This window comes from Dromiciops gliroides, chromosome 3, assembly GCF_019393635.1.
Source record: "Dromiciops gliroides isolate mDroGli1 chromosome 3, mDroGli1.pri, whole genome shotgun sequence".
Taxonomy (NCBI): domain Eukaryota; kingdom Metazoa; phylum Chordata; class Mammalia; order Microbiotheria; family Microbiotheriidae; genus Dromiciops; species Dromiciops gliroides.
Window position 1 is genome coordinate 643,966,934 of NC_057863.1, and position 17,139 is coordinate 643,984,072.

At 54.8% G+C, this 17,139-nt stretch overlaps 1 protein-coding gene across 5 annotated transcripts in view; it reads left to right on the top strand.

Annotated features, from left to right (window-relative positions):
- SPTBN4 (spectrin beta, non-erythrocytic 4) overlaps nucleotides 1–17,083 on the top strand; it is a 64,513-nt gene extending 47,430 nt beyond the window's left edge. For all 5 annotated transcript variants that reach the window (XM_043992230.1, XM_043992231.1, XM_043992234.1 and 2 more), the window contains 15 exons: nucleotides 63–152; nucleotides 1,811–2,089; nucleotides 2,579–2,709; nucleotides 3,176–3,380; nucleotides 3,772–4,152; nucleotides 7,013–7,257; nucleotides 7,607–7,745; nucleotides 7,885–7,969; nucleotides 8,476–8,672; nucleotides 8,762–9,429; nucleotides 10,395–10,482; nucleotides 10,943–11,220; nucleotides 12,448–12,621; nucleotides 13,128–13,170; nucleotides 15,167–17,083. In XM_043992230.1, coding sequence (XP_043848165.1) covers nucleotides 63–152; nucleotides 1,811–2,089; nucleotides 2,579–2,709; nucleotides 3,176–3,380; nucleotides 3,772–4,152; nucleotides 7,013–7,257; nucleotides 7,607–7,745; nucleotides 7,885–7,969; nucleotides 8,476–8,672; nucleotides 8,762–9,429; nucleotides 10,395–10,482; nucleotides 10,943–11,220; nucleotides 12,448–12,621; nucleotides 13,128–13,170; nucleotides 15,167–15,328 — 3,165 coding nt within the window. In that variant the 3' untranslated portion in view covers nucleotides 15,329–17,083. The remainder of the gene's footprint in view (nucleotides 1–62; nucleotides 153–1,810; nucleotides 2,090–2,578; nucleotides 2,710–3,175; nucleotides 3,381–3,771; nucleotides 4,153–7,012; nucleotides 7,258–7,606; nucleotides 7,746–7,884; nucleotides 7,970–8,475; nucleotides 8,673–8,761; nucleotides 9,430–10,394; nucleotides 10,483–10,942; nucleotides 11,221–12,447; nucleotides 12,622–13,127; nucleotides 13,171–15,166) is intronic.
- The last annotated feature ends 56 nt before the right edge of the window (nucleotides 17,084–17,139 follow it).

Genomic DNA, 17,139 nt, shown 5'->3' on the forward strand with positions numbered 1-17,139 from the left:
GGAGGTTAGGGAGGTAGACTGCCTCCTACCTTCCTTACCCTGCTTCCTTCCTCCTATACCAGGCATGGGTGCAGGAACGATTGCCTTTGGCGACTCAGACGGACAAGGGGAACAGCTTGCAATCGGTGCAGCAGCTGATTAAAAAAAACCAGGTGGGGAAGGGGTCTTGATAGATTGGGAAAAAAGATTAAGGGCACTTCTGGGGATCGGGGTGATGATTGATAGAGGAGGAGAGGAGTGGTGTGGGACTTAGATATGGAAACCACCTGACTGTATGTAAGGATCACTATCAGTCCACAATTGACTTAGAAAACCACATATTGGGGGCAGCTAGGTGGCACAGTGGATAAAGCACCAGCCCTGGATTCAGGAGGACCTGAGTTCAAATCCGGCCTCAGACACTTGACACTTACTAGCTGTGTGACCCTGGGCAAGTCACTTAACCCCCATTGCCCTGCCCCCCCCCCAAAAGAAAAGAAAACCACATATTGATGTTATCTATGTTCTATTTTATTTTTATTTAATTTTGTTAAATATTTCCCCAAAACATGCATTTGCTCTCAGGAATGCTGTCCTGCTGCCCATTGGCTGTGCGTTTGAACACCTCTGTGAGGATAGGATAGGTGAGGGGAGACTCGAAGGGACAGGAACACAAGTGCGCTCCTGACGGATAGTGCAGCTCTATCCATCCTTCAGTCTCCCCTTTTATAAACTAGAGAAGACATCGTAGACTATCCTGGATTCGCAATCAGAAGAATTTAGAATCCCAGTTTTGACCCTGGATAACCTCCTGGGGCCTTGTTTCCCCTTCCGAAAAATAGAGGAGGCATCAGGGTTTAGTGGAAAGTCTATTGTTCTGGATTTGGAACCAGGGGAGCTATTACAATCCCACCTCTGACTTTGGGCATTCTCTGGGCCTCAGTTTCCTCATCTGTAAAATGGGAAAGTCGCACCAGATGACTCCCAGTTTTAAATCTATACTTTTTCTGCTCTGAAGTGCATGGGACCTGGAGGCCCTACCTCACAGTCCTGTGGGGGTTTCCCTCCCCCTTGCTCCAGGCAGGGCCCCCTTTCATTAACCCAGAGGGATTATGGGAGCTAGGGTAGTTCTCTTGTGCTAAATCATTTTCAGGACAGGAGGTTCCCACACCTCTGCTCATCCTTCCCCATCCACCCAAGCCTGACCCATCCTGGCATTTAACCATAGCCCATCATGCTGCAAAACGTGCTGTTAACAACAGCAGCAGTATTTTGTGACTGCAAAGCACATTAAGAAACAGCTTTCGGGGGCAGCTAGGTGGTGCAGTGGATAGAGCACCCTGGATTCAGGAGGACCTGAGTTCAAATCCGACCTCAGACTCTGGACACTTACTAGCTGTGTGACCCTGGGCAAGTCACTTAACCCCAATTGCCTCACCAAAAAAAATAGGTATACTAGTGTGTGACCTTGGGCAAAATCTCTTCCCTTTTCTGGGACTCAGTTTCACTCTTTGTAAAGGAGAGTATAATAATCTTTAAGGTTTCATCCACTTTGGGGGGCAGAGGCAATCAAGGTTAAGTGACTTGCCCAGGGTCACACAGCTACTGTGTCTTAGGTCAGATTTGAACTCAGGCCCTCCTGCCTTCGGGCTGGTGCTCTCTCCACTATCCAGTGCCACCTAGCTGCCCTGGGCTCTTCTATTTTTACATCCTCTCATGTTATATTCTCTTTCCAAGCCTCAGTTTCTTCATCTGTAAAGATTAGCCAACCTGGAGCAGGCTCTGCACCCAGGCTGTGTTTTCACTTGGCCCTCTTCTCTCTCCACACCAGAGCCTCCGTCGGGAGATCCAGGGGCACCGAGGCCGAGTGGAGGAGGTGCTGGAGCGAGCTGGGGCCTTGGCCTCCCTGCGCAGCCCTGAGGCTGAGGTGGTGAGCCAGGGCTTGGAGCGGCTCCAGGGCCTGTGGAGCTCCTTGCAGGAGGAGGCTGAGCGGAGGCAGCAGGTGCTGGATGCTGCCTTCCAGGTGGAGCAGTATTACTTTGATATGTCCGAGGTGGAGGCCTGGTTGGGGGAGCAGGAGCTGCTGCTGATGAGTGAAGAGACCGGCAAGGTTTGCCTGGGATCCTGGGGCTGGCCAGAGAGAGGGGATTTCTGGGGCCCTGGAGAAGAGGAGGGAGCAGGGAGGCCAGTGAGCCTTCCCCTTCACCCTCATTATAGCCCTTTCACAGCCACAAAAAGGAAGGGAGAAAGCTATGCATGGCAGAGGGGTCAGAGTTCAGGACTTGGAGTCAGGAAGACCTGGGTTCAAATTCTGCCTTTGACTCTCCCTAGCTGCATGCCCCTGGACAAGGTCCTTGTTCTCTCTGACCCTCAGCTTCCTTCTCTGTCCATTAACATTATCTCTAAGATCCCTTCCAACTCTAGATTTCGGATCCTATGGATTTCTCTGGCTTCAATTTCTTCATCTGTCACCTGAGGGCTTCTAAGTTTCCTTCCCTGATCCCAGGATCCTCTCCCCTTTGGGGTCCCAGAGGGACAATGGTCTGGTCCTCCCTCATCCACCCACCCACCTGCCTCATTGTCCCCTCCTGCCTCACAGGATGAGCAGAGCACGCTCCAACTCCTGAAGAAGCACTTGCTGTTAGAACAGAGCATAGAAAACTATGAGGAAAGCATCGCTCAACTCTCCCGCCAGTGCCGTTCCCTGCTGGAGATGGGGCACCCCGACAGGTGGGCAGGGGCAGCCTGGCTTGCCTCCCACCACCTACGCCCTGTCCCCCAACACATACACACATAGAGAGGCCATCTGTCCTAGCCGTGGGTATGCCAGGTTGCCTAGAAGTGAGACTGTGGCAAATCTTGTAACTTCTGACATTGGCAACCCTGACCTGATCAGGGTCATTGGCCAGCCCTCAGGGGACTTGCACTTAGAGGGACAGATGTAGTTCTTCCTCCTGAGGATCCCTGTCCTGGGGGAGCCCCTACTGGGAGGAAGAAGACAAAGACCCTGCCCCATAGCCTGGGCAAAGCCCAGGGCAGGCCAGTCCATTGAATAGGGCACAGTTGCTTGAGTCAGGATAACTTGAATTCAGATTCCACTGAGGCCACTCCCTGTAGGCCTCAGTTTCCTCCTCAGGCCGGAACGGCCTCTAGGGGTCCCTCTGAGCTCTAGAGCCCGGTGCCTCTTGTCCTGCAGTGAGCAGATCAGCCGGAGGCAGTCTCAAGTGGACCGCCTGTATGTGGCCCTGAAGGAGCTAGGAGAAGAACGCCGGGCGCGCCTAGAACAGCAGTACTGGCTATATCAGTTGAGCCGTCAGGTGGATGAGCTGGAGCATTGGATTGCAGAGAAGGAGGTGGTGGCCGGCTCCCCTGAGCTGGGCCAGGACTTCGAGCACGTCACGGTGCGGGCCGACTCAGGAGGGGGGAGTCTGGTGGGGATGCCCAGGAGGAAGGTGGGGAGGAAGGATAGAGGCAAAGGATGAGGATGAGCAGGGGGTCATCAGGAAGGGGAAATCGTGGTGGGCACTTGGGGAGCCAGGCTGCAGAGCTGGTCCGATACCCAAGACACTAGGAGGAGGGGATCTGAGAACATCTAACAAGCCATTCAATGTCACCTGAAAGAGAGCAACTATGGAGACTTGTGCCCAGGCATCGAGTCAGGAAGGGCTCTGAGAACCCCCTGCCTCTGCCTGGACAATGGGGGCCAGGGGAGCTCAGGAGATCGGAGGATTTAGAGCTGGAAGGCATCTTACACACAACCGAGTCCAATCCCACTCCCACCCATTCACTCAGGTCCTTCAAGAAAAATTCACCGAGTTTGCCAGTGAGACAGGTAACGCCGGGCGGGAGAGGCTGGCCGCCGTGAACCAGATGGTGGACGAGCTGATCGAGTGCGGCCACACGGCTGCGGCCACCATGGCTGAGTGGAAGGACGGGCTCAACGAGGCCTGGGCTGAGCTGCTGGAGCTCATGGGCACGCGAGCCCAGCTGTTGGCCGCCTCGCGGGAGCTGCACAAGTTCTTCAGCGATGCCCGGGAGCTGCAAAGCCAGATTGAGGAGAAGCGGAGGCGGCTGCCCCGCCTGACGGCCCCACCGGAGCCGAGGTCCAACGCGGGCAGTATGCAGCGGGCACTGAGGGCCTTCGAGCACGACCTCCAGCTGCTCGTGTCCCAGGTGAGACAACCCTGTGGGAGGTTCAGTTTCTTCTTCTGTAAAGTGGGAAGAATAGTCCCCACATATCCTACCTTCCAGTGTCAGTCAGCAGGCCACAGGGGGGTTTTAAATCTTAAAGCACCAGAGAAATGGGCTTAGTGTCAGTGATATTAAATAAGCCTGGAATAAGGAGGATTTGGATCCAGATCCCAGATCAGTGGTAGACTAGCTGGGTGGCCTTGGGTAAGTCACTTCCCAAAACCACCTCTCTAAAATGGAGGTGGAGGGGGGAGGAGACAGGGGCATGGATTAGTTCATCTCTAAGGATCCTCCCAGTTCTCCATCCTCTGATCTCAGCTGCATAACCCTGGGCAGGTCACTTTCCATCTAAAACCCATGTTCTCCTTCCGTAGAATAGGAGTGATAGTATCCCTCCTGCAGAAATTCGATTTATTGTTGGTTTATTTTGGAGATAATTGGGGTTAAGTGACTTGCTCTGGGTTACTCAGCTAGTAAGTTCTAAGGCTGGTCCTCCTGACTCCAGGACTGGTGTGCTACCCACTGCACCACCTAGCTTGCCCCTTGATCAGTTGTTAATATCTTTATAGAAGCCTTGAAGAAGAGGGACCTGAGTTCAAATCCCAACCCTGCTCTTGGGCTGTGCGGTTGTGTACTTCCATTCTCTGGCTTCAATGTTCTCCTCTATATAATAATGGAGGTGTGGCTAGTTATTCTCCAAGGTACCTCCCAGCTCTGAGTCTTAAAGTCCCATAAGAAGATATCCAAGCAGCCTGATCAGTTGGCTGGTAAACAGAGAGCCCCAAACCCGAACCTGGACAGAAGTGCCTGAGGAAGGGCAGGACCTTGGGGTCCTAGAACTTTGGAGCCTCCCCAGCCAGGACCGACTGCTGGCTGCAGCCCTAGGGAAGTAGTTTTAGCCACCAAGTTGAGGCAGCAGAGTAGGGATTGCCCAGAAAGCCTCCTGAGTTGTACCCATTCGACTCCTCCCTGGCCAGGCTGGGGGAGCTCCTCGGGGGAGCCCGCTCAGGGGTGTCTGGGGATTCTGCCGCCACGTCAGTATCTCCCCTGGTTACCGAGTCAAGCTTCCTGTGAAGAATTCCAGCCTCATTTTGGCCAAAAGGAGAGAGAAGGCGTTTGTCTGCGTCTGTGTCCTAAGACTCTGGGTTCTGCTGGTGTGCAGGGGATAGGGCCAGGATCCTGGTGGAGGTGCCCTTGTGAACATCCCAGACTGGCAAAGGGATAAGGTTACTGCTATAATGAATTCATCAGGGGGGAGCTAGGTGTCGCAGTGGATAAAGCACCAGCCCTGGATTAAGGAGGACCTGAGTTCAAATTCGGCCTCTGATACTTGACACTAGCTCTGTGACCCTGGGCAAGTCACTTAACCCTCACTGCCCCGCAAAATAATAATAATAATTCATCAGAGAGAGACAGGCCATGGGACTGCACAACATGCAAAGGAAACCGACGTAATCAACCTGGAGCTGAGCAAGAAAGAGTAATAACATCAAGGATAATGATAATAGCTACTAACAATGCCTTAGGGCTTCATAACTATTATATCCTTTAATCCTCACAACAATCCTAGGAAGCAAGTGTTGTTATTACCCCCATCTTACAGATGAGGAAACTGAGGCAGGCTGGTTAGGTCAATCAATAAACAATTATTAAGTACCTAATATATGCAGGACACTGGCCTAAATTCTGGTGATACAAAAGAGGCAAAGACAATTCTTGTTCTCAAAAAGCTTATAATCTAATGGGAGAGACAGCATACCAACAAATAAGCAAATTCTATACGGGATAGGGAAGGCACTGGAATTTTTAAAATAATATTTTATTTCTTCTCCAATTACATGTAAAGATAATTTCTAACATCCTTTTTTTTTTTTTAATTTTGCGGGGCAATGAGGATTAAGTGATTTGCCCAGGGTCGCACAGCTAGTAAGTGTCTGAGGCAAAGTCGCTGTGACTCCAGGCCCAATGCTCTATCCACCAGGACTTCATGGGGGCCATTTGCATTTAAGGGCTTTAAGGAATAGAGAGAAAAAACATTCCAGGGATGATGGTGGTGGTGGTGATGATACATGTTTTTTTTTTTAATAAAGTATTTTATTTTTTTCCAGTTACATGTAAAGATAGTTCTCGACTTTTGTTTATACAAGCTTTACAATTTCAGATTTTTCTCCCTCCCTCCCCTCCCTCCCCCCTCCCCTAGACAGCAGGTGATCTGATATGGGTTATATATATATATACATATATACACACACATATATACACACATATATACATATATATATATACATAATAACATTAATCCTATTTCTGCATTAGTCATGTTATAAGAGAAAAATCAGAGCAATGAGGAAAAACCTCAAAACAGAAAAACAACAGCACCAAAAACAAAAGAAATAGTATGGTTCAATCAGCATCTATACTCCACAGTTTTTTTTCCCCTGGATTTGGAGAAAGGATACATGTTTATGTGCCTCTATATATGTGTTTTTTGTTAATCCTCATAACAACCTCTCGTGTTACGAGGTAGGTGATGTTATCCCCATTTTAGGGAAAGGAAACTGAGGCTCAGAGATTTTAGCTGGTTTGGCCAGGGTCACATAGCTGGTCAAGCACTAAAAATGATAGTGGAACCCAGGTCTCCACTGCTCTTTCCTCAGGTACCCTGTGAGCAGACACAGAAGCCAGGGGAGCCTAGGAGGTGCCCAGGGTGGCATAGGGTCAGAAGTGGTACCAGAGCACAGTTCACTGGACAGCCAGCCCAGGCCTTTGTCCCTTGGACTGGGCCACTCAGAGGAGGGGCCTTGTCCTCATCCAAGACCTTCCCCCTCCTTCCTCCCATCAGGTACGGCAGCTACAGGAGGGGGCGGCCCAGCTGCGGACCGTGTATGCTGGGGAGCATGCCGAGGCCATCGCAGGACGCGAGCAGGAAGTTCTGCAGGGCTGGCGGGAGCTGTTGGCCGCCTGTGAGGATGCCAGGCTGCATGTCAGCTCAACGGCAGATGCCCTGCGTTTCCACAGCCAGGCCCGAGACCTGCTGACCTGGATGGAAGGCATTGTGGGCCAGATTGGGGCCACCGACAAACCCAGGTGGGGACCCTCCAACCCTGCCCTGCCCCTGCTGCCCATTGGCCACCCCTAGGCAGGGACCAAAGGGCCGGGGGTGGGGCCCAGGCTCGGCCCACCCCTCACCCAGACTTCCACAAGCAATCAGAGAATCTAAGAACTGGACAACACCCCAGCCACCAGCTAGTCCAACCTGAATAGGGATCCCCTAGATGACCTCCCTGAGCTATAGTGATCCAGTAGCCTGTAATGATAGTAACTTCCAACCTCCCGAAGCAGCCCTTTTTGTATCTCTGATGTCCGGTGTGTTTTCCTTACATCAAGTGGGAATGGCTTCTCTTTCCTGAGCTCCTCTCTCCTCCCCACCCCCCAGGGATGTGTCATCGGTGGAGGTGCTAATGAACTATCACCAGGGCCTGAAGAGTGAAATCGAGGCCCGTGGCCCAGAGTTGGCCTCCTGCCTGGAGCTGGGCCGTTCCCTGCTGCTTAGCAAGAGCCCCATGGCAGATGAGGTGGGGAGGGGCCGGGGGGGCGAGGGGGACCCCCCATTATTGCACCAGGGACTGGGACAGATGGGGAGTTTGGGAAGTCCCTGGGAACCCTGCTCCCTCCCCTGACTCTTCCCCCCCAACTCACCCCCCACCCCTGCAGATCCAGGCCCAGTTGGACAAACTCGTGTCCCGGAAGGAGACCATGACGGATAAATGGGACCAGCACTGGGAGTGGCTGCAGCAGAGTGAGTGGGCCTCTGAAGCCCCCCTGTGCATGCCTGCTCCCTGTTGGGAGAGTTCGTGAAGCCAGTGAGAGTCAGAAGGATGGGGGACAGGGAGGGCATTCACTGGTAGGTAGGCAAGGGGCCACTACACTGTGTTAAACAGAAGAATCTCCTGTTGGGGGGCGGGGACAATGAACTGGGGGGCGGGGATCCCGACCTGGGGGGAAACAAAGGACTGAGGCTTTCTGGGGCTGGCAGCAGGTGTTAGTGTCATCTGGGGTGAGCGGGTCAGGACCAAGCACCAGAGTAGGAAGATGCCAGCCACACTTACACCCCGCCCAGGACAGGCCCATGGCCTCATCTGATGCCCACTGGTAGCCACTGGCAGGCCCTGGTTCCTGGGGATAGCAGATGAGGGAGACTGGGGTGGGTTAGGCCCGCTCTGGGGTGGGGTGGGATGGGGTGGGGCAGGGGTGGAAGTGAGCCCCCCTCCCTCCCTCTCTCCTGCCTGCCCCACCCCCACTCAGTGCTGGAGGTGCACCAGTTTGCTCAGGAGGCCGTGGTGGCCGATGCCTGGCTAAATGCTCAGGAGCCTCTGCTACAGAGCCGCGAGCTGGGCAGCAGCGTGGACGAGGTGGAGCAGCTGATCCGGCGGCATGAGGCCTTCCGCAAGGCGGCAGCAGCCTGGGAAGAGCGCTTCAGCTCCCTTCGCCGCCTCACCACGGTTAGCCTTCCCCCAATCCTTCCCTCTCCTGCCTCCAAGAGCGGTCCTGGGGGCAGGGTGGCCTCACAGCCTTCCTCTTCCTTCTCTAGATCGAGAAACTGAAGGCTGAGCAGAGCAAGCAGCCCCCCACCCCCCTCTTGGGCCGCAAAATCTTTGGGGATCCTGCAGAGCTGGCAGCCAAGGCAGCGCCTCTGCTGCGCCCTGGGTCCTATGAGCGGGCCCTGGATCCACTGGGCAGGAGGAGCCCTGAGCCCCTGGCCATCCCCAGCCGACTGGATTCGACCCTGGCTGAAGGCCGAGCCAGGGTGGGCTACGTTCGGCAGGAACTGAAGCCGGAGAGGTTACAGCCGAGGCTTGACCGGCTCCTTGAGGGCCCAGGAGAAGCACTGTCTGGGCTTGGTCTTGGGGTCGGGGCTGGGGCTGGGGCTGGTGGGGCCGAGGAAGTCATCGGACCTCGTCGGGAGAGACTGGAGTCACGAGGGGCAGCCCCAGTAGAGGTCACAGTGGAGCGGGGCCGACCGGAACGGCAAGTGTCCACCGAGCTGGAGGTGGGCCGGGTCGAGGAGCTGTCGAGGCGGAGAGCGGATAGGCATCATCCGGAAAGACAAGAGTCCATCGACCCTGAGCCTAGCCCTGCCGCCAGCCTCACCCTGGGCCGTTACGAGCAGCAGGAAAGGCGGAGGGAACGCAGAGAGAGGAGGTTGGAGCGCCAAGAGTCCAGTGAGCAGGAGACCCCCCGGACAGACCCCGCCAGGGGGTGAGTCGGCCACCTGGGTGGGGGAAGGCCCCGGCTTCTGGGTCCACCCTGCCACCGGGACTCTTCCGTGGATGTCAGCTTCCTCATGTGAACAAGTTCCTAAGCTCCCGGGGAGTGCTGACACCCAGGGATTCCATGGCCAAAGTTCCGAGCACCGGGCAGTCCGAGGGGCTGAGGTTTCCCTGGAGCTGTTCTGCATCCCCAAGCCTCCTGCACTCACTTGACCTCGATGGACACTCCTCCTCCCCTCCCCCGCCCCCCCCCACATCCCCCAATTTACCCCAGGACTGGGATTGAGGCTCCAATACAAACTGAGAATAGACCGGGCTTTTGCGGTTAAACTCGATCCCTCCTAGATGACCTAGGGCAGAACCGGCTGTTTTGAGGACACAGCCCTAATTTCAGGATGTCTAAAACCTGGGCAACCAGGGACTGGCTGCTGTGTAGGGTCTGGATGGGGTGTTTCACCCATCCATCCGTCAATCCACAGGCATTTATTGAAGCCTACTATGTGTCAGGCACTGGGTATTCAAAGAGTTTTTCATTATTTGGGGGGGGGGGACATCACAGACACATTTAAAGAGATACATGCTAGCAAGATAGAAAGCATTTATAAAGATACAAAAGAGAAGGGGCAGCTAGGTGGCGCAGTGGATAGCGCACCGGCCCTGGAGTCAGGAGGACCTGGGTTCAAATATGGCCTCAGACACTTAACACTTACTAGCTGTGTGACCCTGGGCAAGTCACTTAACCCCAATTGCCTCACTAAAACAACAACAACAACAACAAAAAGATACAAAAGAGAAGCCAGCCCAGTGACTACTGGTTAATTTAGGAGGGGAGGCACTAACAGCTGGGGGAAGGGGGCAGAGGCAGGAAAGGTTAGGCTTGAAGGAGGCCACAGATTCTAGGAGACAGGTGATGACTGGATCCACCTCACGTCCACTCCTAACCTCCTCCTACAGGAAGGCCACCCTAGCTGACATCGTGGAACAGCTACAGGAGAAGGAGTCAAGCACAGGACCTTTAGCCAACGTCACTGCCACTGCCGGGGTAAATGTGGCAACCTTGGGGCAAGGCGGCCCGAATGGGTGCAGGGAGGCCTCAGCATTCATCAGCTAATGACTCCCCTACCCACAATGACTTGGCTGGCCCAAGAAGCTGCACTCAGGTCGACCTGAGCATGACAGGCTAAGGACCTGTCTCCTTTACAGCTCTCTCTCTCTCTGTCTCTCTGTCTCTCTCTGTGTGTCTCTCTGATCTCCCTCTCTCCCTCCCAGCTGGGTGGGAAGCTCTCCCCACCTGCAAATCAAAGTCAGAACATTTGGTTTTGGTCCATCTGCTTCTCCCCCTCTTCCCCCCCCCCCCAATGACCTGAGCCTCTTCCTCTCCCCAAGCTTCAATTTCACCATCTGTACAAGGAGGCTGACAAAAGGTTCAGGCAGTCCTGATTGGGGATGAGAAGAGGGCGCCCACGAGCCCCAAACTCACTAGGCTTCTTTTGCTCCTCCAGCCCTCGCTCCCCCAATCCCGGGAACTCCCACCCTCATTCCCCGAGCGGATGCCCCGGCCCGACCGGCCCCGTGCCCGCGACCGGCCCAAGCCCAGACGGCGTCCTCGGCCCCGAGATCCCAGTGGCGATGGCGGCGGTGCAGGGCGAAGGTCTCGCTCAGCCCCTGCCCAGGGCACCAGCGCCCCGCCCCCTCCACCGCCCAGCCACACCGTCCAGCGAGAAGGCTTCTTGCTCCGCAAGAGAGAGTTGGAGGGGCCCAACCGCAAAGCATCCAACAGGTGAGCCAGAGCCAGGGGTGGGGCTGTCGGAAGTGGACGGGACCCTCGGGAAGGTGCATTCTGAATTGCGGGGTCCAAGTGGGCAGAGGAGACGAAGAAAGGAAAGTGGCAGCACGATGCAAGGACTAGTGTTTCTCCTCTCCCCTAACTTCCCCCAGTTTGGGAGTCTCTAAGGTGAGAATCATGGGTAGGATCAATTTAGACCAAGTTCTCAGAGCTTGACTATCCCTGCCCTTCTTCATCCCCTCAAACAGTGTTCAATCAACCGCTAAATCCTTGCCGATCTCTCTTCTGAATCTGACCCCTTCAGGGCTGGTTGAGCAGAGATGAGCCTGGCCCCTGGGCCCTGACACCCCATGACCACCCTCTCCCCTCAGGAAGCTGCAGGGAGACAGGTTTCCAACTCTGACTTGAGGAAACACGTCTTTTTTTTATTGAATAGAATTCTATTTTCCAAAATATCTGTAAAAACAAAATTTTAACATCAATTTTTTAAAGACTTTGTGTTCCGACTTCACTTCTAATGAGAGGTTTCAAAGTGGACAGGGTTGGGCTGGGGATGTAGCAGGCTGCTCCTCCCTGGAGGATAGAAGTCTGGCTGACCTTAGTTCAGGTGAGGGATCATGCTGCCAGGGCCCTTCCCACCTCTAAAATCCTATGATTCTGAATAGCCTGGGAAGGCAGTGAGCTTTCCATCTATGCAGGTATTCCTGAGGTGGTGCTGGTGGAGTGATGCCCACTGAAGAGCCCTTCCAATCTCTTTGTCTGTGGTTGTGTGAGGGAAATGGAAGTTTCCATGCAGACTGAGGAGATGGGGGGCAGCTAGGTGGCGCAGTGGATAGAGCACCCGCCCTGGAGTCAGGAGTACCTGAGTTCAATACGGCCTCAGACACTTAACACTTACTAGCTGTGTGACCCTGGGCAAGTCACTTAACCCCAATTGCCTCACTAAAAAACCCAAAAAAACAAAACCCACACACAAAACAGACTGGGGAGATGGGACACACCACTCCCCCTTTTCTCTCCTGTTCCAGGAAAGAACCTAGGGCTAGAGCCCTGGGCTTAGGTGGCAGGGAGATGTAGCTGGTGATCTGTGGCAGACCAATGGGAAGCAGGGAAGCCAGTTTAGACCCAGCACCTGAGGCAGGCAGGGAATAGATCGGGCTGGTGCCTGATGAGATCAGGGACTCTGCCCACCAAAGCCTCCTCTCTGCCCTCCCTTCCCAGGTCGTGGATGAATTTGTACTGTGTGCTCAACAAAGGTGACCTGGGCTTTTACAAGGATGCCAAGGGCCCATCATCGGGTGGCACTCACGGAGGAGAGCCCCTGCTCAGCCTGCACAATGCCATCTGTGAGGTGGCCAGTGACTACAAAAAGAAAAAGAATGTTTTCAAACTCAAGTAAGTTTGCCAGCCCAGCCCAGAGGTGGAAGGCAGGAGAAACTCAGGTTCTAGCCCAAATTCAGCCCCAAGTCTGCCGAGTGACCTTGGGAGAGTCACTTCCCTCTCCTGGTCTCAGGCTGTTTATTAAGTCATTCCACAAGCATTTACTAAGTGCCTGCTATGTGGAGAATATGGGGGAGAAACATAGTTTGACTCAAGTCTAGCCCCTGCCCTCAGGAAGCTTAGTGTCTAGTAAAAGGACAAGATACAGATAGGTTACTGTGATGCATAATTTTTCATTAGTGCCCTTGAGTGGTTCAGAGGATTCTGTGAACCCCTTTACAGCACAGGGGTAATTGAGGAAAGCTTCTTGGGAATGTGATCCTTGAGTTTGGCATTAAAGGCTGGGTAGAGTGGTGGGTTTGAATGGGATGGTCTGCCAGGCTCTGGTGTGGGGTGGTGAGTGACTGGCCAAGGGGACTGCTCCTGGCATCCCACTTATGCCTTCTGGTCTCTCCCTACAGGACCCACGATGGCAGCGAGTTCCTTCTCCAGGCCAAAGATGAGGTAAGAGATGGCCTTCATTTAAGACTAGGAGGCTGTTGAGGGAGTTAAGACCAGTCCTCATCTGAGTCAAGGGCAGGGCCATTAGCCCATGTTCAATATGACCATTCGATCCAACAAACATTTATTTCCCATTTGGGCGACTTCTACTCAATATTGGGAATACAGAACGATAAACAACACAGGCTGTACCTTCAGGGAGCTTATGTTCTAAAGGGTGTGGGGAGACAAATAGATGCCTTTCACAGAGCAGGCCTTTAATAAATACTGGTTGAATGAGTGAATGATCCAAATAAGATGGAATGTGATAAGGGACCAAGGGAAGATCTAGACAAAGCAATCTGAACATTGGAGGTAGGAGAAAGCCATTTTCTTTTTCTTTTTTTTTTTTTTGGTGAGGCAATTGGGGTTAAGTGACTTCCTCAGGGTCACACAGCTAGTAAGTGTTAAGTGTCTGAGGTCGGATCTGAACTCAGGTACTCCTGACTCTATCCACTGCGCCACCTAGCTGCCCCTGAGAAAGCCATTTTCAACTGTGTTGACTAGGGAAGGCTTTTGGAGGAGAGTGATGGGAAGCTAAGCTGAAAAGAAAAGGATTCTGGGAGGGGAGTCTTTAAGAATGCTTAGGGGCTGGGCAGCTAGGTGGCCGAAGTGGATAAAGCATTGGCCCTGGACTCAGGAGGTCCTGAGTTCAAATCCTGCCTAAGACACTTGACACTAGCTATGTGACCTTTGGCAAATCACTTAACCCTCAATGCCTCGCAAAAAAAAAAAAGAAAGAAAGAAAGAAAGAAAAAGAAAAAGAAGAATGCTCAGGGGCTTGATGGGGCAGGACAAAGTTGAAAAATAGTTTGCCTAAAGCAAAGATGGCCCAAGATTGGAAAGGGAGGCCAGATTCAGATTATGAAGGACCTTGAATACCCAGCTGGAGAATTAGTATTTTATCCTTCATGCCAGAGGGACCCACTGAAGTTGTTTGAGAAGAATGACATGGTGGGACTTGTGAATTAGGAAAAGGAGGTTGGCATCTGTGGGTTGGAGGCCAGATTGGAGGCAGGGAGGCCAGACAGGAGGCAGGGAGGCCAGATTGGAGGCAAGGAGGCCAGATTGGAGGCAAGGAGGCCAGACAGGAGGCAGGGAGGCCAGACAGGAGGCAGGGAGGCCAGATTGGAGGCAGGGAGGCCAGATTGGAGGCAGGGAGGCCAGACAGGAGGCAGGGAGGCCAGATTGGAGGCAAGGAGGCCAGACTGGAGGCAAGGAGGCCAGACTGGAGGCAGGGAGGCCAGACAGGAGGCAGGGAGGCCAGACAGGAGGCAGGGAGGCCAGACAGGAGGCAGGGAGGCCAGACAGGAGGCAGGGAGGCCAGACTGGAGGCAGGGAGGCCAGATTGGAGGCAAGGAGGCCAGACTGGAGGCAAGGAGGCCAGACAGGAGGCAGGGAGGCCAGATTGGAGGCAGGGAGGCCAGACTGGAGGCAGGGAGGCCAGACAGGAGGCAGGGAGGCCAGATTGGAGGCAAGGAGGCCAGATTGGAGGCAAGGAGGCCAGACTGGAGGCAGGGAGGCCAGATTGGAGGCAGGGAGGCCAGACTGGAGTCAAGAAGGCCAGATTGGAGGCAGGGAAGTCATATTGGAGGCAAGGAGGCCAGACTGGAGTCAAGAAGGCCAGATTGGAGGTAAGGAGGCCAGATTGGAGGTAAGGAGGCCAGTAAGAGGTCTGCAGCAATAGTTCAGGTATCTGGTTCCCTGACAATGCTTACCCACTCTTCTCAGCCCTTTAGGAAGTGTCTGTGAGGGGTGGCTGGGGGGCAGGACAACCCAGCTTCCCCCTACCCTATTGATCCAGTGTCACCTTATTCCCCCTTCTGGCATACTGGCCCCCAGATTGGAGCCACGTGCACAAGAGGTGTCTGCACTCTACAACTGGGTAGGAGGTGTGGGGTAGGGCAGGGCTCAGGCTCAGCCTCCAACCCTGGCCAACACCCACCTGTCACCTTCCCAGGAGGAAATGAAGGGCTGGCTGCAGGCAGTGGAGAGCTCAGTGGCAGAGCACGCAGAGATCTCCCGTTGGGGTCAGACGCTGCCCACCACATCTTCCACGGATGAAGCCAACCCAAGGCCCGAGGGCCCGGCTCCCCGAAGATCGAGTGGCCGCCGGAAGTGACCGCACCTCAGGCTCTCCACCACTCCTATGGACCCAGGCCTTACCCCGGCGGGCACGCCCATCCTGAGGGCCCTGACAACCACACAGAGATGTCTTCCCCTCCACCTTCCCCACCTCCTCCTGCCTGGGCATGGAGACACTTCACCCTTCTCCCTTTGTGATGTGGAGAGATGCCCTCAACTTCTCCTCTGCCCGGTGGGCCCAGAGAGACCTGGACACTGAGAAAAGGGGGACTCTCCTGGGAGAAGGGTCATGGTGCCCTCTCCTGGAATGGGGGGTGGAGCGCCTCATGCCATCAGCCCCTTGCTGGAGGCCTGCCCTCACAAGCCATATTGCTGTTCCTGCTCCCTTCCCTCGGGTCTTGGGCTTCATTTTTTTTTTATGCAATAAATGGGGGGGGGGGTAGAGGACAAGGGTGGTATAGTTTGGGTCAGAGCTGGGGGAGGGAGAGGGGAGAGCAAAATGAGCCAAGCCTCCCTTCCCCTCACCCTTCCTACCCACCAGGGTCCCTGGCCTAGAGGAGGGGGCAGGAGGACCCTCAGATCTGTGGGAGCAATAAGTCCAGCCTCAACCCTGTATTTTTTTCAGGAGACAGGGAGCACAGTGCTGTAATGAGGTCTGGGTGGGTGGACAGAGGCCTGTGGGGGGGGCCATTGCGGCCTACTCTCTTTCCCCAGGAATACAGGGACCCCCCCTAAGGGGCAGCCAGCCCAGGGTGCTGGGGGATGCGGGGGTTCCCTCCTCTGCTTTTACCTCACTTCCAAAGCTGCCTTGATCTGCCTAAGGGCCTGGTAGGGTGAGGGTGAGGGGGGGAGTAGAGGGGACCCCAGAGCCTGAGCCCCCCCACCCCCACCTCCCATGCTCAGCGCCATCTGGTTCCTTTGGGTCTCAGTTTCCCTTTGCAATCCTCCATCCTGCCATTAGCCTTCCTCCCATTCACCTATAGAGACTCCGACCGCTTTCCATGGGATTTGAGGGGAGGGTTGTCCTCCAGTCTGCCTCTGGATGCTCCCAACTAGTGGGGAGGGGAGCTCCTAAGGTCTGCTGGTCACCGCACGGCCGGGCACTGCTGCCCCTGCATGCCAGGCACCCTCCCCTAGCCTCAGGAACAGGGGCTGGCACAGAGGGAGCCCCAGGCTGGGGGGCAGGGGAGGGGAGGGCAGCGGCCCTGGCGCACTGTATGCACCTTTAATAAACCCTTGCTCTGTCCAGTCTGTGCTGCTCCATTGCTGCCCCTTTTCTTTGGATCTGGGGTACCTGGGAGATGGGGTCAGTGTGGTGTTGGGAGTGGTGGGGATCCAAAGTCTGCTTGGCAGGAAATTGCAAGACCTAGGCCTCAGGTGAAGAGGCCGGGTCCTAAACCCTATCTCCACCCTCACCCCCAGGGCTGGATGGAACCCCTAGACCCCCAAACCCCAATTAAGCATGCCTGCCCTGCCCAGGAGGGCTGCCTGGGAGCACTAGGCCGTCTCCTGGGGTTGTGGCGCCCATTTTTCGAAGCTAGAAGGTTTTTCATGCATTTCTGCTTCAACAGTCGTATGAGGTAGGTGGTGCCCATTTTATCACCCATTTTGCAGAGCAGCAAACTGAGGCTTCTGGGGAGATCAGGCGCCTTGCCAAAGACCATAGGGACTTTTAAGTGTCTGAGCCAGGGCTTTGACATTTCTGGAAACCGGGGCCAAGGAAGGCGTGAGTCCTCGGGTCCGAAGGGGGGACCAGGAATCGGGGGCAGTTTGTGTGCTTTGGGACAGAGAATTGTCGCGGGGGGGGGGGGGGGGGGGGGGGCTCTTCCGGCCCTTTAAGAGGCGGGA